The sequence below is a fragment of the Prionailurus viverrinus genome, chromosome A2 (assembly GCF_022837055.1).
Source record: "Prionailurus viverrinus isolate Anna chromosome A2, UM_Priviv_1.0, whole genome shotgun sequence".
In the NCBI taxonomy this organism is placed as follows: domain Eukaryota; kingdom Metazoa; phylum Chordata; class Mammalia; order Carnivora; family Felidae; genus Prionailurus; species Prionailurus viverrinus.
The window spans coordinates 144,337,675-144,362,906 of NC_062562.1; the positions used below are offsets into that span (position 1 = coordinate 144,337,675).

A 25,232-nucleotide genomic window follows, 5' to 3' on the forward strand; every position below is an offset into this window, starting at 1 on the left:
AGATCTCTAAATGGATTTTGTTTTTGTTTTTTTAAAGATAATAGCAACCTGAGGGACACTTACCTCTTTGTTCTTTTTCACTTAAGTATTAGTTGAAGTGAAATTTTGTCAGGAAATAATTCACTTGACTTCCTGCCACAGAAATATCCTTTTAAGGGAGCCACAAGGTCATCTGGGACACCCATCCCAATTTCAGTTCTCCAGAACACACCCTGATGCTGGCCAACATGTCTCAAAGGACTTTTGTTTCAATGGCTTAATTCCCTATAGCAGCAAGCCACCTCATTCCCCCCAGGCCTGGGACTTCGACTCTGCTGGCACCTAAGCCATTTCACACATATCCCTGCCTTTACCCCCACCACTTTAGTCCAAGCCAACCTCAGGCCTTGCCTGCAATAAATTTCTAATTCATCTTTGGCTTCTGTCTTGCCCTGCAATCCAGTTTCTACACATGATCCCCTTAAAATTTCAATTATACCATGCCATTCTCCAAATCATGCCTTCAAAGGTTTTCCAATGCTTGAGAATAAAATCCACATATCCTGCCATGGTCTCCAAAACCAGTCAACCACACCCTTGACTGATGTTTATTTCATGAGCTGCTACTCTTTTCCTTGCTGGGTTCTAGCTACACCAGCTTCCCAGATATCTCACAAATAAACTATAAATGTGCATTTGCTTCTTTCTTAATAAGACACAATTTATAATTATTATCTTGAATTTATAATTATTAGCTTGTTTACTGGTTTCCTTTTAAGATCAATCTCTTTACTAGAATCTAAGCCCCTTAAAGCCAGAGACCAGATATGTGAATTCCCAGGACCTAGCATAGTCCTTGAAACCTCATATTGGCTCCAACCATTTGTAAAATGAATCATGAATAAACAAGCTCCCCAGGGCCCAAAGTCATGGCTCTAAATACTAGAATTCATATTTAGGACATCTTACAGTCATAAATTATGCCATACACTTACATACCTAGAACACTCAAAGGCAGATGAAAGAGGAGTAATATATTCAACATATTCTGATGTTGCATCTGCCCTATTTGTCATACCTCACAGAGCTTTAGGCCTTAACTCAACTTTGCCCCACCAGAACCGCTGTCCGGTTCTGGTTCTCAGAATCAAATTTATCAATCTTGGCATCAGACCTGCTGTCATCTACCTAAGCTACTGCTTCTGTTTCCCAACTTAAAACTGCCTTCAACTCTGGCTTCCTAGTTCTCCTTCCTTCCCATGAAATTTCCTGTTGTAGACCTAATCCTGAGCCCCAGACTCCAAATCTCCCAAGTGCCAGCAGATAGGATGTGATGCTGAATCCTGACCTTGGGGAAGGCCCATCCCCTCCCATGTGGACAGCTAGCCTGTCCATATACCCATATCCTCCAAACTACCTCCTTCCTGATATCCTATCACCAGGATACACTCACCTGACATGTGCTCATTTATCTATTCATTCAACAAGGATTCTCAGAGTATCTTCTAGACCCTGCAACTATAGTACTATACAAAGATAAGTAAGGTATACTCTCTACCTCTGAAGGAAGGCAAAGAAGTAATTAAAATACAAAGTGGTATGATATCTATCTGTTAGGTATCTAGAAACTGACCAAGTGTTCGTAGTTGCCCACTTCTCACCTTCTACTTTGTCTTGACAAAACATAGGCCAGGCTTCTCTCCTTCCTACATACCCCTGAGCTCTATCTGCCCCCAAATCTGAGCAAGCACTGAAAAACGGAACATGTCCCCTCATTAGCTTCTCCTGGGAATCAGCTGACCACAGCAGGACCCTTTCCCATCATCCCTCACTGGTCATTTCTCCTTTGCTTACCCAAAATTCCCTTTAAAATTTTCCATTAAGCTTTTGCTTATTCCTCTCTACCCTGTAAAAGCAAAGACTTTTTCTACTTTTAAAATAGGGGCATTCTCTATTGCAATAGTCTTTCTTCTGAAGTCTCTCCTTATCTATGTCTGGATTCATTTTTATTCCACAGAATACAGAGAAAAGGACCCAAACTTCACTGGGAGGAGGAGAGGGAGACCAGAGAAGACTTCCAGGAAAGAATCTGAGAACATTGTCAGAACAAGGAAACATTAACCAGACCAATGTAAGGAAGGCAGGAATCCCAGGCATGCCACACAGCAGGAAGTTCACATTACTCATCTGGAACCATAATTTCTTGATCCATGTTCTGCATGCCTGAATGGCATTCACCCTACCCACATCTGGTGTTACTCCTGAACATCTGTCCCCAGTGAACGTGCCTGTCTCCTTCCTTTGTCCAGGTCTGTCCCTCTTCCTACCTACACAAACATACACATGTGTTTTTTCCTCCAAACACATGTCCCTTCCCTCCCAGCATGCTATGGAAACCTGAAGAACACTGAAGGGATCTAGTTATTGATATAACAGACTCAGGCCCACTCTCATCATTTTCATGGACCCCCAGTCCCAAGCATCTCACACTGTTTTTGGCTTAGGCTGAGTTCCCAGAGCCTAGAGATAGGAGACTAAAAGGACATGAGAAATGTAAAGACAGTAATCTTGACTAGAAATCCTACAAAGGCAGGAACCAGGTCTGACTGGTCCAGGGCCATATCCCTAACCTCCTAGAACAGGGCCCACACACATAGTAGGTGCCCAAGTATTTATTGAATAAATTGCCATATCAGCTTACATAAATAGTTCCATCTAACGTAGGATTCCTTCTGGCAATAGCATCACGCATCATTTTGAAACAGAACACAGTGGTTGCCCTTCACGATATCAAACACAAAAGGCTGGCAATGTACTCTGTACATCCCATTTTCCCTTAATAGTCCATTATGCGCATGCCAGCCATGATACATGATGCAAATGTGGCCCCAGAGTCACATGGTCCTGAGTACCACAGTCTTGGAAGTGTATCTGAACTGCTACAAGAGGCTTTTTTTTTCCTCTCTCAATGCCACAATGCCAGAAGATATGTTTAAATCATTACTTAAAATTCCTTTCCCAACCAAGCCTCTTCCCAGAGCTGTTAACAAGAAACAAAATGTGCTGACTTGAGTTTTACTTTCTCTCTTTTCCCCTGCCTTCCCCTTGTGGGGCCCCCAGTGAGTCATGAAATGGCTCTGGTCAGGTAACATTGAAAGAAGCGAAGAAAGAAGCCCAGTATCTGTCAACCATGCAGATGTTAGAGAACAAAGACTGTGCAGCACAGTTTTGCCAAGGGACACAACCCCTGAAATAATTGGCACCTATTTCAATAAACTATTCATTTCATAGCCTTCTGATTGTACTATTCTTGAGCCATTTATTTTCAAGGAAACCATAATTATTGCTTAGTTGATAAGTTATAAAGTAAACTGGGAAAACACACTCCTAATTCTCAGGCTAACTCTTTCAGGCCTTCAAAAATGACATAAATAGATTCTGATGTTGTTTCATATCTGCTGAAGGGTGTTTTTATATTATGTTCTTCTATCGACACAGTAAAGTGCAAATTGCATCTTAAAGCTCCCATCTAGTGCTGGAGTTTCCAAGCAGAATGGCTTTAATGATAAAATGACTTTGGAAAAGGAAACAAAAGAATGTGATTTTGTTAGGGCTAGGCAAAGGAGGAGAAGCACACTCTTGCCATGACTTGGGCCTTCAGTTTTGAGCCATGTAGAGACCAGCTGGCAAGGACAAGGGGAAACAAGGCTAGCTAACCTGATTACAGAAGCTGATGCCTCAGGAGAAACTTGAGTAGCCCAAAGCCCAGTATCCATCCAAAGGACCAGGTCAAATGTGGGCTCAATTCAGAAAGAACTCTGTAAATTCAGCAGCTACCGTTGGTGTTATGAATTGAATTGTGTCTCCCAATTTTCATTTATTTTCATTGCAGTTGTAATTAAGCAAGGGTCATTGCAAATGTGGTTAAGATGAGATCATAATCATATGAGGTCACCCAATATGAAGTCATATTGGATTAGGGTGGGCCCCTAATCCTATACAACTGGTGTCCTTATAGAAAGGGGAAATTTGGACACACACACACACACACACACACACACACACACACACAGAGTGTATGCCATATGAAGATTCAAGCAAAGATCAGAATGATATGCCAACATGCTAAGGAACAGTAAAGATTGCTAGCAAACCATCAGAAGCTAGGGAAGAGGGATGGACCAAATACTCCTTTCTGATACTCTAAAGGAACCACCCCTGCAGATACCTTGATCTAGGACTTCTAGCCTCCAGACCAGAAGACAATAGATTGATGTTGTTTAAGCCACCCAGTCTGTTATACTTTGCTGCAGTAGCTCCAGAAAACTAATATAATCGGTGATGAGAGTTAGGTAGCAGGAAAAAATAACTCAAAAGAGGGACCACACTGTTGATATGACAGATTCTGGCCCTTTTCAATCATTTGCCTGGGAGTCCTTGAAAAAGAACCTTAAACCATCATTTGAGGCTAAGTTCCCTTATTCTAGTGATGTGACACTAAAAGGATGTGAGAAATGTAAAAGTAACAAGCTAGAGAGGGTCAGGACCCCAGCACATAGCAGGGGCCCACTCCATAGGCAGGGCTATCCTCAATGGCTTTGTGCAGAATCAGACCTCAGCAGCTGGGCGAGAATACAGGCAGGACTGAACACCTCCAACCAGTCATATGAAAGAGTTGACAAGGAGTTGGCAGTGTGTCATGACCCAAACCTCAGAGTCCAGAGTCTGGGGCAGAGCCCCAGTCCCAAGGATCCAGAGCGTGAATCAAGGATAGGACAACACTATAAGTTTGCAGTGACCTAGAGACAGGCTCAGGACTCACCCCAGGACCACCACCAGGGTCCATCATGGCCAAAACATTATAAAGCCTGTATGCTTGTGGGCTGAGGCTGAGGACAAACTGTTGGCCCTTCGGTTCAGACTCAGGAACTGAACAAAAATGAAAACACTACCAAAGGCATAGGTGATGCTGGGTAGGAGAGATCAGGGAGAAGAAGAGCTAACAGGAGAAGGCAAGTCATCAATGGATACATCTAAGTAATCATCAGTAGATCAAGAAATAAAAATTGTCAAAAACTATATGCATTTTATACATATTAAACATCTCACAAATACACACAACATTCATTACAAAGTTGGTATCATAGTCTACATTCAATTTTTTGTGCTGCCTCTTTCATGGGAAACTATGCTTCTGTTGAAGTTACCTAACTTCATTTCACTTCACATCACATGGTGTCCTAACTTTCTTGGAGCTTGGGGTCCACAGACTGCCACCCTCTGCTATGTTACACAAGGTCTTTTTGTTACATGAACTGCAGGACACCCTCTTTGGGGCCCTGTGTTCTTGGGCAATGCCTGTAAATGATGCCTCTGTGAAGGCAATGATCACATCCATTTGTAATTGTTTGTTTGCTTGTCTGAATCCTCTGATACACAGTGCCCAGCATGGAAGCAGAAGCCATGATTCATCTCTGTATCCTGAAAGCTTAGTGCAAGTGTGACCTGACACGGGGTGTGTGCACAATAAATGCAGGCTGAAGAGACTAATGTGTAGGTTGAAAAAGGAAGAGGAATGAGCAGTGTTCCAATGCTGGTATTTAATTAATTCATGCATTCAACTAGTGCCAACACTATTGTAAGTAACATATTAGGCCAAAAAATAATAGTAAGATTGGTCACTGCCAGGAGGTACAAAGCAAGATTCAAGAATAAGGAGTACTGGTTGCCTTTAATTGAACACTTATTTGGACCTCACTGTGCCTTCGTATTTGTTCATTGAGCAAAAAGGACATAGGCTCAGGGCAATAAGACCACTCCCAGGTCACCTACTGTTGATAATGAGTTCCTAACACAATACAAGCTGACAGTTATTGAGCATTTACCATGTGCCACACGTTGTTATGATCTCATTCACATCTTGTACAGTTGTTAAACCCATTCCACAGATGAAAAATTGGGGCACAACAAGATTAAGTTACCCAAGGTCTCACAGCTAAGATGTGAAAAATCTGGAACTCAAACCAAGAGTGAAAGAAGCATTTAATCACTCCCTAGCACTGTCTGTCCTAAGGGACTGGGTGTGGTCTGTACCTACAAATTATAGGCTTTGGTATTTGCCAATAAGAAAATATTAAATTCTGAGTGGTTTAACAGTATGGAAGCCCCTTAAGTTTCCCGTATAGGTTACACATCAGCAAAGAAAATGTATAAGCCATTATTGGAAACATCTCTGCCTTTCAGTTCCCAGAGCCTGAGCAAGTCTGACCTCTAGGCTCACAAAACCAACACAACAATGAATATGGTAACATGGCCACTCAACAGGAATTCCTGAAGCATCAGTTATGTTCCAGGCCCTCTGCTGGATATGGAGGGGTGGGGGAGGGTGGTCCTTCCCCTGAGAAAAGCACAATTTAGCAGAAGACAAACAGAGAAATTGCCATTATGGTCAGAGCGCCAAGTGATGCCATAGGGACCCACAGGGGCAAATCAACAGAGAAACTGGCATTATGGTCAGAATGCCAAGTGGTGCCACAGGGACCCACAGGAGCAAATTGCTGAGGACGAGGCAAGATATTCCAAACTTATCCTGATATCTCAACCCTTCTAAGTGGCAACTAAACAACCAGACCCAAGCAAAGACAACTGCCAGGTGACACAATAATTAATATTGTGACAGGAGTAGCAAGAATAAGACTCAGGATAGACTTACATGGTGGTTGTGAGGAACTAATAAAGAGAACAGAGAGGAAAAGCTACACAAAAGCCTCCTATATTTCTTTTTTTTTTTTTTAAGTAGGCTCCACACCTATGCAGGGCTTGAGCTTACAACCCTCAGATTAAGAATCAACATGCTCTACTGACTGAGCCAGCCAGGCACCCCAACAAAATCCTCCTTTCTGATCTTCCTGGTCTTTCAGGAAGCATATGAATAAGCTTGAGGGTGATTAACCAATCAAGCCAAGGCCTCTCTGGCTATTTATTCTCTATGGCCACCAGGCAATACATCTACCACTCTCATAATATATAGGTTTGCCACACATTGGGGGAAATAAATCCATTCCCCATATCCCCATTCCTTTCACCAGTAACACCTGATATCAAATAGCGTGTTAGAGTTTATGAATAGCATTCACAAGTATTATATCATTTGATGACCACTGAGAAGAGGTCACCCATTTTTCAGACAAGAAAATTAATCCTCAAATTCTCATAATTGAAAAAGACAGATTTAAACAAGTTCTTAACTCCAAGGTGGGTTCCACTACATAAAACTGCCAGTGTTTACTAAACACTCAACTACAGCGTCAGAACCAGAGGTTTGAAAGCGCTTATTGAATGTTATTTGCTATTTCACATTAACAGCAGCTGCTGCTAGTTAGCAGTTCCTAAGCCCTAAATATTAAGAAAGGCCAGGGTGAAGAACAGCTTTGAAATGATGCTCTATTTGATCAGGTTTTGCAGTAATTGTTAAAATCATATACACTTTCTCTGGATCCCTATAAAGCTTCTGCAGGATCACTGCACCTGCAGTTCCAATTTACAATTTCCTCAGCCCTCCTTTGAAGTTATTCTTGCCAATTACCTGGTGTTAATATTAATTAAATATGATTTGCAACTTGAAATGTGGTGTTATCAATGGAACTCAGCTGTAGGAATATAAAGTAAAGTTTTCAATTGAATTTAAATGTTTCCTTTCATTCATAGTATTTTACAACATTAATACTTCTGTCAAATTGATTTTTGCCTGCTGGAAGTCATTTTTCCAAAGCAATGAACATCTGAGGGGAAAAAGCTGCTCTTTATGTATTCCTTTCTTTATGTCATTGAAAATACTTTGTTTTAATCTTGAAGTGAATCCATTTCAGCTAATAGAAACTTGGTTCTTGTTTATAACCCAAGAGGAAAAAAATGCTTTCTTTTAAAACACTACTGAGTTACTTTAAAAATATGATCAGCACTTTTCAATTGTATACTAGGAACGAAGTCTCCCTGAATTTATTGCTCGACCCCTGCCAAAAAATAAATCACTATTGGCAAGTGTCAGTCATTTTATATACAAAAAAAATTAATTAAATTGGTTTATTGCATTAACATTTCAAACAGATTGTGCCAGTCCAACAACCTCTGCAACCCCTTCCAATTCTGAGATTTTAAGATTCCAAACACATGTCAGACAATAGTCAGAAGCTTCCAGCATTTGCAAATTAGAAAAAAAAAAAAGTCACGTATGGTAAAAGATTTGACAGAATCAGGTCTATTCTGCCCCTTGTAATGTGTGTGATGACGACTCACTAGCCTGTCACCTTCAATAAGCCATTCATAAACATGACTGATTAAAGGAGGGGTTTTGCCATACTTTAAAAATCCACAGTGAAAAGATATAATGCTTTCACAAATTCCTTTTATCTTCAAAGATAAAGCTTTAGCTTTCTTGCCCCTTATAATGATAGTGGTAGCATTAACATTTATTATCCTGCCTTCTTTTTTAAAATAATATAATAAGACAAGTGAAAGCCTGTCTAAAGACTCAAGGAAGTCATTTATGAAGTCAAAACCTGCAACTCCCAAAGTTTATGATGGAAAAATGTAAGAATATATTCTGAAAGTCTTTATTACAATATCAATGAAAAGATCGTATCAAATAATTAAAATAAGACAAAAGCTGAAAACTGTGGTCTTAACAACTAAGGGTGTGTAACACGGGTGATGGATAAGTCTTAACAACCAGCAGCAGTTGAGCTATTCCCTTCCCTCAGGTCACAAGAGCCCAAAGGAGAAAATAAAAATCAATTAGGCCTAAAAGGACCCTCTAGATGTCCACAATTTTCTAGGTGCCACCAAAAGGACAGTACCTTGGAATTACACAGCAGGGAGGTTGAACAGCCAGTACACCACTGTACAGGGAGTGCCCCCTGTGATCCTACTAGAAAGTTCTTAACTACCTAGAAGCCTAGGAAAGCCACACTCTTAGATGCTACCACCTACCCCATTCTGGAACCCTGAATTATCCGTTAGATCATTCTATCCATCCAAGTAGTTGGGATAGGAAGAGTAAAATTGTATATAACATTCCAAAAGGAACTTCTGAACTGGTTTTATTATGGGCTACTCCATTAACCAAATTCTGTCTACTTAGCACCCCCCACATCCTCATTTCTAACCTACTGACCTCTTGGTCTACCTCCCATTCCTTTCACTGCAAGTTATCTCCCTAAGTATACCCATCTACACTATTACCCTCCTGTTCTGGGTTTTAAATTGTGTCTCCCAACAACATATGATGAAATCCTAAACCCAGTACCTCAGAATGTTAACTGGAATGGAAAGTGAGCTCAAAATGGAAATAGGGTGATCCCAAATGCAATTAAGATGAAGCCATACTGGAGTAGGGTGGACCTTTAATCCAATATGATGGGCATCCTTATAAGAAGATATGACACAGAGACAGGAACAAGGGGAAGCTTGTGATATGATGATGGAGGCAGAGATTGGAGTGATGCCTCTATGAGCCAATGAACACCAAGGATTACTAGCAAAAACTAGAAGCTACAAGAGGTAAGGCAGGATTCTCCCCTACAGTTTTCAGAAGTAGCATGGCCCTGCTAACATTTTGATTTCAGATTTCTAGTCTCCAGAACTGTGAGACAATACATTCCTGTTGTTTTAAGCCATCTAGTTCATGGTAATTTGTTATGGCAGCCCTAGGGAACTAATGCACCCCCCTCTCAAGGACACTCCTTGATTCTCTATCATTGTACCATACGTGTTCATCTATGCCCACTGGCAAAAGTTCTTATTCTCGTATGAAAATCTGCCCAATATCATTGAATTTTTCCTCAAGAATCCCTACCATCTCCCATCATGGAAATCTTCTTCAAAGGAGACTGAGAGTCCCCCAATAGCTAGAAACCTAACAAGAGAAGAGACTCTGTCATACTCTTAGATTTTCTAAGTCTTACTTAGACTTTGCTAAGTCTTAGATTTGTCATACTCTGTCATACTCTTAGATTTGCTAAGTCTAGGCCATTATTCCCATACTTTTTTTCCCCATTTATACCAATTCCCTAGCTTTACTGAATGTAATTGACAAATGAAAATTTTGAAATATGTATATACTGCAAAGTGATTACCACAATCAAGCTAATTAACATGTCCATTACCTCATATGGTTACTATTTATGTGTGTGTGTGTGTGTGTGTGTGTGTGTATTGTGAAAACACTTAAGATCAACTCTCTTAGCAAATATACAAACCAGTATTGTTAACTATAGTTACCATTCTATACACTACATCTCCAGAACTTACTCATCTGGCACAAATGAAAGTTTGTACCCTTTGGCCAACATCTTCCCATTTTTCCTACTCTCCAACCCCTAGCAACCACTATTCTACTCTCTGCTTTTATGAATTTGACTTTTTCTGATTCCACATATAAGTGAGATCAAGCATTGTTTGTCTTTCTGTATCTGACTATTTCACTTAGCATAGTGTCCTCTAAGTTCATCTATGTTGTTCCAAATGGCAAGCTTTCTTTCTTTTTTAAGGCTCAATAATATGACTCATATTTTTTTCTTTATCCCTTCATCCATCAATAGACAACTCAGGTTTCTCCATATCTTGGTTATTATGACTAGTGCTACAATGACTATGAGAGTAGGTACCTCTTTGACATACTGATTTCTTTTTTTTTTTCCAGATATATATCCAGAAGTAGGAGTTTTAGATCATATAGTAGTCCTATTTTTAATTTTGGATTATTTTCCATAACAACTGCACTAATATACACTCCTACCAATAATGTACAAGGGTTCCCTTTTCTCTGCATCTTTACCAACTCTTAGTATCACATACCTCTCTCTTTCTCTCTCTCTCAAAAATAAAGATTAAAAAAATTTTTTTAATAATAAATGTTGTGAGAATGAGCTCTGGGCCTACATCTCAGTTCCTTCCTAAGCTCTAGACAAATGTTCTTTGTTGTTTTTCTCCAAAAAGATATGTGTTGTGCCTACAATTTATTGTATTGATTCCCATCCTACCCCAAATCAACTTCTCCATTTTACTGATTCTTTTCTATTTGTGGCATTTGCATTCTCCCAATTGCCCAGGTTCAGAATTTCAAGTTCAACTTTAATTTTTTTCTTACCCTCAAGCTCTACTTTCAATCAATGGCTAAGTTCCATACACCCCATGTCACAAATGTCTCCCAGTCTGTTGTCTCTTCCATTTCCATTATCATTGCCCTATATCAAGTCAAGACTGATATTGCACAGTCCTCTCAACTAGTCTCCCCATCTTCCATTTCCCATTAATACAATCTTAAATACACATTCTGATACATCACTCTCTCCTTAGCAGTTTCCTTCATTGCCTAGAAAATAAAGAATAAAATTACCTCTCTATGAGGTGAAATACTCAATTATGTGTCCATGTCAAGCTTTCCAATTTTGTATCCCATACTTCATGATAAAAACTACACTCCAATCAAATTGTGCTATTTGCTGATCTCAAATGTTTTTTGCCTTCCCCTCTCCACAAAAAAATCCTACAGTCAGGAATGCCTTGGGCTGAGACTATAACAGCTGGGACATCAACAGACTACTTGTCTTTATTTTATTAAGTAACTCCTGTCACACTCCCCTTAGAAGGATCTTGGCTAGATAAGAGCCATCACAGATGTCTGTGTTCATGACCATCATTCACTCATTTTCTTCACTCTTGGAGATTCACAGATACCTCCCCCAAGTCTCCGATTTGTTAAAATGAAAAATATTCTAATCAAACCATACAAGCAATTTATCACTAAACAGATTTTCATTTCACTATCAGTCCATTATGATCTGTCTGAATTAATAAGATAGGAAACACTGGAAGCCCCAATTTACACTGAAATTTCTTAGCAATCAATGTTTCTAAAGAGAGAAATTCTGAACAGCAGAGTAAAGGAAAATTTATGAGTTGGGAAAATATATAATTTTATTAATAGGCAGACACTCCACCAAATGAATTTATACATCTCCTTCTCAGTCAAGATACTAAGATTTTTAAAAACACACTACTAACATGGTGACAGAAATGTCACCAATGTTGTAGTAAGAGAAGCGAATGTTACAGAACTAATGAATTTCCATCAGAGTCATCAGATCATTTCAGAATGGGTTAAGTTGCTACCATTTGCTATTCCCATTAATATCATTGTCATGTAAAAGGTTTAATTTTCAGCTATTTTTGTTCTAGATAAAAATCTTTGTCATTAAAATGAGGGATGATTTTGATATTTAATATATTCCATGGCATACTCTAGTGTGGTACTAATTTGGCCTTTTCAGTATTCTGCATATTAATTGACAACCCAGCCCTCCTCCATTCCCCAGATAAGTGAGTGTTGAAATAGAATGGACAACCAATCAAGTCACAGAATACTGAAAGGATCGATATAGAAGAAATGTGTTGCTCTAATCAGGAGCATACACAAGGCACTAAAATTATTTTCTCCCATACTAATGACTAAGATAGAAACAGGAATAATGAACATACCATCTGAATCCTTTTATGTGACAGTATTACCAAAGTATAGCAATGCTCCCCAAAAGTGAAAACTAAGTATTTCTTTTTTTAGTCAAAAGAATAAAACCGCGATCTCACTTAACTTTTGGAACAATGCATTTTATCAGATTCTGCAACAACTGGCAAATTATGTCCTGTATTGAATTTTTCATAGCAATCTGTTTCATGCACAGAAAATGTGACCTCTAGTTGAAGAATGTACAGGATCATTGCAAAAAATGTATCATTCCAATACATACTCTATTAGTTTCCTTCTCTTGTAGAATTATCACCCTGGTCATACTGAAATCAGCTGCTTAAATAATGCATTAACCCTGCTTCCAGAAGCTGTTGTTTTCATATGAGTGGGCATTTCCTCTAAAGATAAACTTGGGATTCTAGTCCAAGAAGATAATATAATTTGTCATCATTTGAAGTTCAATTGAATGCTTGAATCATTTTTATAGCAATAACGACATAATTTAAAATTTCACAGAAAAAGATTATGGTATCATGGACACTAACAACAGGTGTGGACAGTTCTCTGATTAAATCAATTAACCCAATCTGTCCAACAGCACCAGGCCTTTTCTACATTTTCTGCAATAGCACAACTCTGGGACAAATGTTAAACACACTAACCATTGTGTATAATAAACTCTCATGCCTTATTATATGCAGAAGAATAGATCCCAGCTATCTTCACGTCTTTCCAGAGAAACCTTATTCCAATAATATAACTTTAGACTCTGTCCTTACTAATTCTAGATAAGCCCAAATCACTTCCATGGTCTTTTCCTGAGCTGAAGTCTCCAAGAAAGACAACGAATTATCAATATAATTTCTTCCTTCAAACTCTCAAAAACAGTTACTCAAAAACAGCTGGGGGCACTTTAATTTTTCCACAAAATTTTGTTAGTACTCTCATAGAAAAACACCTACATTTTATTCAGTAATTCTCAATAAGAATGATAGTATTTTTTTTTCAATATATGAAATTTATTGTCAAATTGGTTTCCATACAACACCCAGTGCTCATCCCAAAAGGTGCCCTCCTCAATACCCATCACCCACCCTCCCCGCCCTCCCACCCCCCATCAACCCTCAGTTTGTTCTCAGTTTTTAAGAGTCTCTTATGCTTTGGCTCTCTCCCACTCTAACCTCTTTTTGTTTCTTCCCCTCCCCCATGGGTTTCTGTTAAGTTTCTCAGGATCCACGTAAGAGTGAAAACATATGGTATCTGTCTTTCTTTGTATGGCTTATTTCACTTAGCATAACACTCTCCAGTTCCATCCACGTTGCTACAAAGGGCCATATTTCATTCTTTCTCATTGCCATGTAGTTCTCCATTGTGTATATAAACCACAATTTCTGTATCCATTCATCAGTTGATGGACATTTAGTCTCTTAAGAATGATAGTATTTTTAAGTAACAATATGTCTCCTTTCACCCACAAAGTTATATTGTTGACCAGTGAGCAGGGTTTGTGCTCTAAGTTGTTTTTTGTTTGGTTCCAGTTTTTTCACATAATGGAATGGATTTACAACCTCGTGGCTAAACACACACATAGTTAAATGCCTATTGAGATTTGGATAAGCACCTTGAAAAAAGCCCAGGACAGAGCTCTTCAGCACCTTGTTCTAACCAACGTTTTACATACTGCTCTTCATTCCAATGTAAGCTACAGAGTATAAGGTAGGAATAAAAATGCACAAAGTCAAATATGACAATAAGAATATTGCTGAAGTATAGCCTTGGGGGCTACTTCAGTATTATTTTAAGATGATTACCAGTCTTAATCCCTCTAGTGTTGGATGTTAAATTCCATTGCCTTTTTTTTTTAATTTAATGACTTGCTAATGTAAACTTCCATCTAGAACAATCAAATAGTATGTCATTTATTCAAATTTACAGTGGCTCTAATGTGCCAGCAAACTCCCTCGTCAAAACAGACAACTTTTAAAAATGTTCGCCTGAGTCAGGAGCTCTACTTCCTAAATTAGCACCAAAGTGTCACCTTGATAGACCATGAACAACAAAATCATTTATAATAAACCCAACTTCCCCTGAGAGTGGACAGCCTAGGCCATGCATCTATAGGAGCTCTAATTATTTCATACAGATCAGAGAGCACTTAAAGATGCTCAGACTTCCACAGTCTGTCACCTCCAAATATAATTATCTGATAAATATATGCTTACCAATCTCCCTTGAGATCTGAGTGAAGGCCTCCACACCACTCTCTCCATAGTTGCCCTCAGAAGCCAGTGTTGACACATAATTCCACCCCAGTGCTGTAACAATGTCCACCATGGCTTGCGCTTGGTAGGAGTCAGGCGGGACTACCCGAGAGAAGAAGTCATACCTGGTGTTATCACTTAGCTCTGGGGCTGTGGATGCATAGCTGATTTGAGGTATCTGCAAAACAAATGACAGATCATTTCAACCCATGAGGAACCTTGTCAAACAATGAGACTAAATAAGACACAACAGACTAAATAGCCAGTAACCTAAACATACCAGCTGGAAGCCAAAATACGGTTTTATGACCACCAATTTAATTACAAATATTATATAAATGTCTGTAGGATCACTTTCTTTCACAACACATTTCTAAACAGCAAGAATGAATTTAGTTTTGCTTCAGGTTCTGAAGCCAAAGCAAAACATTTGTGTGCTTTTTGCTGCTTCTTTTTTACATCATAAATGATAAGTTCTGGTACAGAAATGCTGCCAAAATGAAGGTATAATACATACACATATCTGAAAGGTCACCTCTGAAATTGTCTTTGGCTTTAGGTCATATAGGTTACATGACTACAAACAGAGAATTTAATAGACTTTTTTTTTTACATGTGATACCATTTCAGTCTTAGGATTATTGCTTTTGGTAAATTATTTTAAATATATAGTTTTGCAAGTTTATTCACTATTTACTGATATAATCATTGAGTATCACAAAAAGATTTGGGAATACGAACTGTGTATTTTCTAATAGAAAGATCTTTCCAGTTCCCCACCCAAACAAAATCACAAAACAGGAATCTATACTGTAATTGCTTTAGGAAAAGAGAATGTTTTCTGACATACACAGGGTGAACTGCCAGATTTTCAAAATTAGGAATCCTGTGTCATTCATCCTACATAAATTCAAAGTGAGTAACAAATTAACTACATGCCACAAATCTTCCCCCCCAAAAAACTTGTAAAATATAACATTTACTCATATATCCAAGTGAGGACTTCTACTCTACCAATGAAAAGTGCTAGTATAGAAGAGCACATGGACGCTAAAGCAGCACAGTGGAAGGACATTCAGGCTAGATGGGGCACAGATGACACAAGAAATCTGGCAGACAATGAAGGAAAGGACATCTTAGCCACAAGGAACCACACGTCCAGAGGCATAGAGTCAAGAAAGGGCATGGTAGATTCCAGGAATTGCAGCGTTTCACACGGTGGGAATGCAGGATAGCAAGGGAGGAACATCAGGAAATAAAACAGCAAAGCTGGACAGATAAAGTGCTAGTCAGGTATAACAAAAACTGTGGATTTTATCACAAAGGCATGGGGAAGCACAGAATGACTGTAACTAAGCTAGTGGCGGAATCAGATTTTTGTTTTAGAAAGTTCACCTGGCAGCAGTGGAGAGAGTGGCGGCCCTCAAACTTCAGCGTACACCTAGGTAGTCACATTCCAGCAAATTCTGACTTGATATGTCTAGAGGTTTAGAAATCTGCATTTTACTATGCTCTCCAGAACAATCTAATGCAGGTGAGCCTACACTGTGCTTAGAGATAAATTAAAGGAAAGCCATGCTAAATGCAGGACAACCAGTTAGAAAGTATGTAAGTATGAAAGAAAGTATGAAAACTGAACTAAGGCAATGATGGAGAAGGGGTGGGGAAGGGGGAGGGTGTAGAACCTGTATCTAAAAATCAAGTAAAAGTGTAGGTAATGAGGAGAAATGAGGACTCTTAGTTCCATGGCTTTGGTAACTGGGCAGATGATATTTGCTATTTACCAAGCTACACAGAAGAGGAGATTTGGAAGGCAAAAATGATGAGTTTAATTTTGTATGTGCTTTTTTGGATCCTCCTATGATATGAATGAAAGCAACTAAAAAGTAGGCAATAATATTGAGGATATGAAGTTCAAGAGTCTTCAAGACTGGAGGTAAAGAATGGTGGGGGCATAGTGAAGGAGGTAGTGAAAGCCATGACAGTTCATGGGATCACCCAATGAAAGTATGAAGGGTGAAAGAAGGGTTATTTGGGAGCATGAGCTATGTAACAGTGCATCTCACCACCCCTCTGCTGCCACACCATAGTGTGAAAATTCAGAGGTCAAAATGACTCCCAGGTGCCCAATTCAGGTTTTTTGGTTAAAGATTCAGGTTTGACTAGTACATAAAGCAATTAACTGTGCTATCCATCAGATCCCATAATTAACGTGAGTGCTAAGATGTCAAAAAGGCTGCAGTTCCATCTTCCCACATAGGGTTGCATAGTCTGGAATCTGTCACCCACCACACCCTGGCCAGATAATTCCCAGTCCACATGGAGGTTTTGACTCTCCTCTTGACATCCTTGAAAAGCCCTCAACATTTGAAAAACCTTTCATAGGTCTAGAGAGTCCTACTCCATACCAATGGTCAGTTAAGCAAAACTAAATTTTCCAAGATATAAAAGCCTCAGTTACCCAGGGAGCAGTTAGAACAATGTGCTTGGAGCTCTCCAGGGTGCTGCAAGATCCAATCAGCTTCTGTGTAACCTGTATCTATCTATACTGACTGTAACAATGATTTAGCCTATTTAACTCCCAATTCTGTCCGATCCTGTTCTGGTGGGATTATGTTAACTTGCTTATTAACATCGTGAGACCATAAAAACCAGTCTGACCTGCCTTCCTCCTGCCCCTTTGCTTTCTCTGCTAGATACACTGGCCCTATCTTGGCAGACTGTTCCCTTGATTAGACTTTGTGCCTTTCTAGTAAATGACTACTCAGCAAGGACACCCCTTCAAATCTCAAACTGAACACCAAATCTGGACCCTTTTCACCTTTTATTGCCTGCTTATAAATAACCTTGGAAAGAGACAATGAATGACTCAGTGAGATCTATCTTTTACTGAATAAAACTTTCGCAAAGATCAGGAGCATGTGCATTTCTATGTTCTAATGAAAGAGATTCGCCAGCCTGACTTTCACTTTAGAAGGAATTCTGTGCATGTGTGAGTGGTGTGTGTGTGTGCGTGCGTGTGTGTGTGTGTGTGTGTGTGTGTGTGTGTGTAGGAGGAGGACATAGGGGAGCATTCTATAGGAAATTCTTTAGCACTATACCATTTCCTTGTCCTATTTGGATATATACCCTAGTTGGGTATATAATAATCCTCCCACTTCCTCAGCTACTCAGAGTCCAGCAGTAAAATGTCTTACACAACCCCCACCTGGCCTATAAGAATGAGCCACCCCTTTCTAAAAATGAGCACAAAGTGTGAAAATTGAGTGTTTGAAACCAAAACTAATTATCTCAAATTACTACCTTCAGTCAGTCACTTTCAGGGCTGTTTAATTAGCAGTCAGCATCATGTTTAGGATTAATTAAACAGGTGTAAAGGGTATATAAAATAAAAGTGCAGATAGAAAATGGTTGTTTGAATAATTAGGTAAAGGACTTTCTCCCCAAAGTCTTGAGGAGTTTTCTCTTTGCAGATCAATTTGTGTAAAAGCAATGTGAGATCAATGTGTGTAAAAGTAAGTAAAGTAAAAGTAATGTTTGATTTTCCACTTGTTCAATTTTGGCTATGTTGCAGTCTACAATAATAGACATCAGGACATACTGATCATATTTTAAGATAGATTTTCATGTTGTCATGAAGTCACATCTCATTTTAATTTTATTGTGGTTGACCACTAAGCATTGGCTCATTAAACATTTTAATTTCTGTGCATTATTCTCAAATTAACCCCCTACTGACAACTGAAGTGAAAACCTTTTTTAAAACCTGGAATGTTACTTTTTCTTTTCCCTACACTAAATCTATCCTAATGAATCCCTTCACCCTGGAGTTTCATCTACTAGAAAAAAAAAAACAGTAAAAAACAAGTAGTGGGTGAGGGACAGAAGTAGAGAGATAAATGAGAAACAAGGATAATGTACCAAGAAAACAGGGTGTTAGGGAAAGCATTCTGCATCAGCTCATTCTTTGGAAGAAAAACATCCTTCATGAGCCTCTGTTAACTCTCACTTGCCCATTCAAAAGATACTATCCAAACTCTTCTGGATCACCAAGCCCTGATATCAGACTCTGTCCTATCCTCTTCCCAACCTCTTACCTTCCCTGTCATGCCCTGACAGTGTCTGCGCTTCTGCCCATGCTGTTCCCTCTATAGCCCATTCTGCCCAGATGCAATATCCAGCTCAAAAGCCACCTCTTCCTTGGGAAACTTTTGCTAATTCTCTCAGGCAGAGCTGTCTTTTGCTGTTCCTCACTTTCATAGCCTCCATCATCTGACAATACAACCATGACTGTGTGCTGGCTTAGAAGCCTCCCGCGGACAAATTCTCTATTGCTTAATTTGGTATCCCTAGCATCTTACAGAGAAAATACTTAACGAATGCTTGGAGACAATTAGTTAATTGAACTGTGGCAGAATTTTGATGCAGACTCTTCCCCCACAGCCTTCTACCCTGAATCCCATCAAAATATTGGATAGGCTATTCTCCATTCGTCCTTCTTGTTCCTTCTCCTTCCTGCTATGTGTCCTAGGAATCTGCTCTGTGACTATCTCACTTGAGTTCCTTCACCTCAGGCTTCCATCTGAGTATGGTCATTAGGAGACACCAACAGAGATGGGAGGGCAGGGGACAGAAGTGAGAGTATTGATTCCCCCAACTCCTTCCCCACCAACTTGGTGTTTCTCTACCTAAGCCCTCATCTACAGCTAAAGCTCTTGCAAAGTTTTAGTGACCATTATGTACTCTTGCCCCTTTAGATCTTCCCAGTGTTGCTAGTTTCTGAGTACTTCCTATCCAGTGTTGGATCCTTTAACTGTGCCCACACCTTATAAATAGTATTGTTATTAACCTTTCTTCCGTGACCCCTTCAGTGTGCCAGAAGCCTGACTAATACACCCACACTTCCAGGTCTCTGTAGAAGAGACATCCACTCTCATGCTTCCCTACCCTCAGCCCTGCCCTAACTTCTCAGCCCTTCTCCATCCATTGTCCCTTCCAGCCTTCTCTATCACTGTCCTTACACAATTATTTCCTTTATCTTTCAGTGCCTCATCACATGAAATTGCATCGCTTGAAAACACCTATCATTTTGCTTTTTTTTTTTCATTTTGCTTTTTATCATTTATTTTCCTTGCGATGAGTTTTCATAAGAATATGTAGCACTTAAATTAAGGCCATATTTCCATTACTCAAATAAAGGATATCTGGGGCAATTAATTGCACAACTCAAGATTTGTTTGTTAGGAACATTGGTTTAGTTAGAAAAAAAATCTCTTCTTTTTCCACTACATTTTCACTTGAGCCCACAGAAGAAGAGATTTCCTGGGGCACCTGGGTGGCTGAATGAGTTAAGTGTCTGACTTCAGCTCAGGTCATGATTTCATGGTTTGTGAGTTCAAGCCCTGCATCAAACTGTCTGCTGTCACTAAAGAGCCCGCTTCAGATCCTCTGTCTCCCTTTCTCTCTGCCATTCCCCCACTCACAAGTGTGCTCTCTCTCTCTCTCTCAAAAATAAACATTTTAAAAAAGAAAAAGAAGAGGAGATTCCTACCCCTAACCTCACCCTTGGGGAATTATAAAATGCATATTTCAACCTAGATCTCTACCTCTTACTTACTCTCCCCAAAGGAGAGAGAAGACAGAACAAGAGGTCAGATTCTACACTTAGTGGGGCAAGAGTCATGAACAGGTTCTGCCTTCGTTCTTTGACCTGCCCACACACATCCCAGGTTTCTTTTCTCTGTATGGCAAGGAGACCAGGCTAGGCCTCCCTTTCTGGGAAAGAAGCCCACCCCTCCTCTCCATATTCCACAGACAACCAGCTGTGTGGCAGAGCAGGAGGCCCAAAGCCCACGTCACTGGTTAATAAGATTTCTGTGCAGGTAGAAATAAGTCCTAAGGTTGAGATGTAGTGTGTAATTAGGAGGCACCATTTTAGCCTCAAGTCTACACTAAATGTTTTCCAGTCCAGTTCTTAACAGACAGCCATGTGTCTGAGGAAGTTATGTGATGTTTGCCCAGCTGTTAATAAAACTAGTTACTCAGTCCACGTTAAGCTAGTCATTCTAAGAATCTTGGCCTTATAAACCCTAAGAAAGACCAAAAGTCTGACTTAGAACTCAAGGAAACAAAAGTTCTACTCTAGAAAAAAGAAATTCAGTTACAGCCTCTTGGATATTTTGATAAAAATAAACAAATATATATAGAAAGTACATATTTTAAATGAAAGTCAGCAGAGATTTTGGTCTTCTCATGACTGTTCTCTATTTCTAGACAGAATCTCAGATTTTTGCCTAGGACTTGGCTGCTTGGAAGACAACATTTTTCCAGCCTTCTTTGCTATGATCATTAGCAGTGGTTGAGGGTAACTTTTGAAAAATGGACTTGAAGGAAAAAGGCATGTCTTTCTCATGCACCTCCTTCTTTCCTGTTGGCCAGAATTTGGACAGGACCTCTAAAATTCCATTAGCCATTTCAAGTCATGCCCCAGTGATGGCAAAGCAAAAAGCCACACCTCTTGGAATGTCTGGGTGACTCAGTCGGTTAAGCATCCAAGCATCCAACTCTTGACTTAGGCTCGAGTCATGATCTCGCAGATCAAGCCCCTGTAGAGTGAAAGCCTGCTTGGGAATCTCTCTCCTCCCTCCCCCTCCACCCACCTCTGCCTTCCTTCCCCTCCACTCTCAAAATAAATATTTTTAAAAAGCCACACCCTAGTCCAAGGAATTACAATATCTGGATTCCTAAAACTACAGGACTATTTTTCCTGCTTCCTTCGTTAACCCTCTTAAATCTACTCTACACCAGTAATGAAACTGATCTTTAAAAAAATCACATAATATCAAAATCTTGCTCAGAATCCTTCAATATCTTCCCATCGCTCTTATAATAAAGCCTAAAATTCTTGCTACAGAATCCTTGTAGATTTAGCATCTGACATCTTTCCCCTCACTCCCCTGATCCAGCCACAGGAGCTTCCTCTCTGTTCCCTGACCTGGCCAAGCCCTTTTGCTCTCCAAACTTCATGCTTATTGCTCCATATGCTTTTCTCAAGTCTTTCCAGGCTTTCCTCATCCTTCATTCAGCCTTAGCTCCAATGTCTCATACCCAAATGAACCTCCCTTGACCCCCCACTTCCATGGTGATCTCCCCACCCCCATTAGTAACTCACTACCCTATTTATTTCCTGTATTATACTGATCACAACTTGTGTTACTTTGTGTATACTGTTTCCTCTACTAAAATGTAGATTCTATAGGGGTGTTCTTTGTGTTGTTTACAACTGTAACATGAGCTTCTATCCCATAGTAGAAGTTCAATAAATATATATTGAAAAAACTAACCCATCCATCTATCAATCAAGGACCGCTTTTATTATTTTTCTCCAAGCATTATGATTTTGAAAGATTTTTCTATAAAACTATTTAAGGAAAAATTCATCCATTTCCCATTTTCCTTATTAATTAAATATCTATTCATTTGCTAAAGCTTCTGATCAGCATGAAATACTTGTTGTTACCAAGCTGAGGTGATAAAATTCCAGGTCAAATCAACCAAGTGCCATTTCAGCTGTAGGTGTGCAGGCTCATCATAGGGAGGCAGGCTACTGCTACCAAGCTTTTTGAAATGCTGAAAATGGCCATGAAAATTTCATAACTATCTTGGCTAACATTTCAATCTGTCATTAAAGAAGCATAAAAATCACACTTCTAATCAAGGACCAAAGTCAGAGATTTTAAAATCATTTTCCCCTTCTTGCTTATCTTCATCTGTAAGATGGACATTCTAGACAGGGCTGCAAATGCTTCTATCTCCCTTAAAGGCCTGTGTCTCTCCCTGTTGTCATCACTGAGTCTTACTATACATGACTGAGAGGGTATGATGGGGTATTGTCGAGATGCAAAGGGGCTGAGGAACTTTAAGACACCATAAATACTCATTCATGCTCCAAGAAGCTTACAGTTCCACTTCAGCTGCCTTATGGGTGTTTCCCATTGTTCACATATCAAAATACTGTGGATTAGCATAAAACTTGCCTTGTCTGTTCAAAACACTATGAATCTTGCATCTATATCTCTCATTTCCTGGTTCGTCAAAGATCCCTAAAGGGCCAAGACAACCCCAACAAGACTAGCAATGAGCCACCTGAAGCACAGTTCAGAGGAAGTCCCTTAGAATCCTGGTAAATTTAAGTCTTCCTATAAGACACTCATATACATCTAAAAACAGGTTTGTAGACAGAAGACAATTTAAGAGCTGAGTCACACACCTCTTTATCATCAATTCCTGCCAAAAAGGTTTTTGTTCTTGTTTATCTCTACAAACAACCTTGCCCATTGATTATTGAACTTAATAGTGGAGAAGGTTAGTGGGGTGGGTTCCTCGTGCTGTTCAATAGCATCATTGGTTTTCTCCAGTGAAAGATCAGCTTGAAGCTATGCTCTTTCCTCAGGGGGTAGTGCTTGTCTGAGCACTTCTTCAGTGATGCTGGCCTTAGCAACAGCAGCCATCACTATGAGAGCTTCCTGCCACCTGGCCTTGGGATGGATTTATTGTTTTACAGAACTAGGTCCAGGAAAGTATAATGATTAAGGCCATTTAACTTTGTCATTTCAGATGTGACTACTTTGCTGGTATTAAAGTCACTAGCTCCTTGTGACAAAACATGAATTTATAATCAGAAATTACATAAAAATAAGAAGCTGAAGCTAGAAGTCAATGTCTAGCATTGACCCTCCTTTCCTCACACTGTCCTGAGCTGTCTTGCTCCTCTCAACTTCACAAAAATGAATAAGGAGAAGGAAAAGGAGAAAAGAAAAGTAGAGCCAAAGAGTGGAATAATAGTAAAGAGTGATGACCACCCTCTATTTGCTTTTCCCAAAACATGAAGAAGTACTATTTCTCTCCCAAACCAAGACCCACTCAAAGCAATCCTGCCTGCACAGTAGACAGACAGTAATCTTCCTATTTGTATAAGTTAGTGCCAAATGTGAAATTCAGTTCCTGGCTTTCTTCTCAGTTGAATTCCCAGTCAATTCGAAGAAGGATACAAATTTTGTGTTTTGATACACAGTGGAGCTTAGCAAAAGGAGAGGAAGTCTATTGAAATAGGAAATTGTGGAGGCCATGGAGAGAGAGAGAGAAAGAAAGAGACAAGGAGAGAGATTTCACCGTATTCTATCTTTATCCTTCTCCACAATATCAGCTCTTCCAGAATAAGCAAACTCTACCTACACACCACACTGACAGGGCCTGTAGTTAATTAACATAGCTGAGTATAGCATGCTGCTGGTAGGTTTAAGGTCACAAGTTTAATTCCATTATGGGCCAGGATGCAGACTGTACCCCTTACCAGAACCTTCCTCCTCACAAATGTACAGCATCGATAACAAAGCCAACCGGAGAGAGGAGAGACAAAGTCAATTCATTTTCACTCCTAGATAAATAATTCAAAGATGGCTTGCTACTGATGTGAATCTGAAATTTCAGAGGCATATATGAAGAGCTAGTCATAGGAGGCACACTTTCTTCAAAACAAAAAGAGTGCATTTTTGTACATATGTATACTTGAAAATATACATATATATACATATATATATATGTATATATATATATATATATATATATATATATATATATATATTACACTTACAAAGTCATTTCTTGGTTTCAGATAATCCATTTAGATATCCTACTAATTGTAATAGGGTACATTTTTCTCCCCACTTTTTCAAAGGTATTGTATGAGTTAGGGAAGTGACATATTCAAATTGGGATAACTCCAGGAGGGTTCATAAAGGGACAATTTTCAAGGCAGGGGCAGTATATAGACAATGGCAGTTAATGCCATAATCCAGTAAAAGTCAGAAGTCAGGTATCTGGGCCCGACGAGCTACAGAAACCAGAAGGAGTCAGGAATGAAAGCCATCTCGACAAAAACAGTGGCTTCCCAGGGGAGACACAGCCAGTCCCTGATAATTCCACAGAAAGAGATTCAAAAGAATTATATTCTGACCTCCTGCTGGCCCTCTCCTTGACCAAACTCACTGAAAATCAAGGGGAAAAAGAACCTGTTGATCCTGTCTGGATAGAATTTTCTCCCAAGACAGTGAACAGAAGGCAAAAGAGAGAAAGAAGGTGGATATGAGGGGCAAGCAGATGCTATCCATGCCAGGTATCATTCATCATTGATCATTATACACTTTAAGTACATTTACATACAACTGTGCAGATTTCCAGTTTCCTATATTATGTTGTTTTTTTTATAACTTAATGATTTCAAATAGTTTTGGCAGAACATCTCTACTAAGACATTTTGGTTTGGCTATTGGAAATTCCAACCCTAAAACTAGCCAGTTAAGTTAGAATTTCTTGGGGTGCCTGGGTGGCGCAGTCGGTTAAGTGTCCGACTTCAGCCAGGTCATGATCTCGCGGTCCGGGAGTTCGAGCCCCGCGTCGGGCTCTGG

General features: G+C 39.5%; 1 protein-coding gene across 1 annotated transcript in view; it reads right to left on the minus strand.

Annotated features, from left to right (window-relative positions):
• GRM8 (glutamate metabotropic receptor 8) overlaps positions 1–25,232 on the minus strand; it is a 763,655-nt gene that overhangs the window by 593,692 nt on the left and 144,731 nt on the right. The window contains exon 2 of the mRNA XM_047850946.1: positions 14,728–14,944. Within this exon, the coding sequence (XP_047706902.1) occupies positions 14,728–14,944 (217 nt within the window). The remainder of the gene's footprint in view (positions 1–14,727; positions 14,945–25,232) is intronic.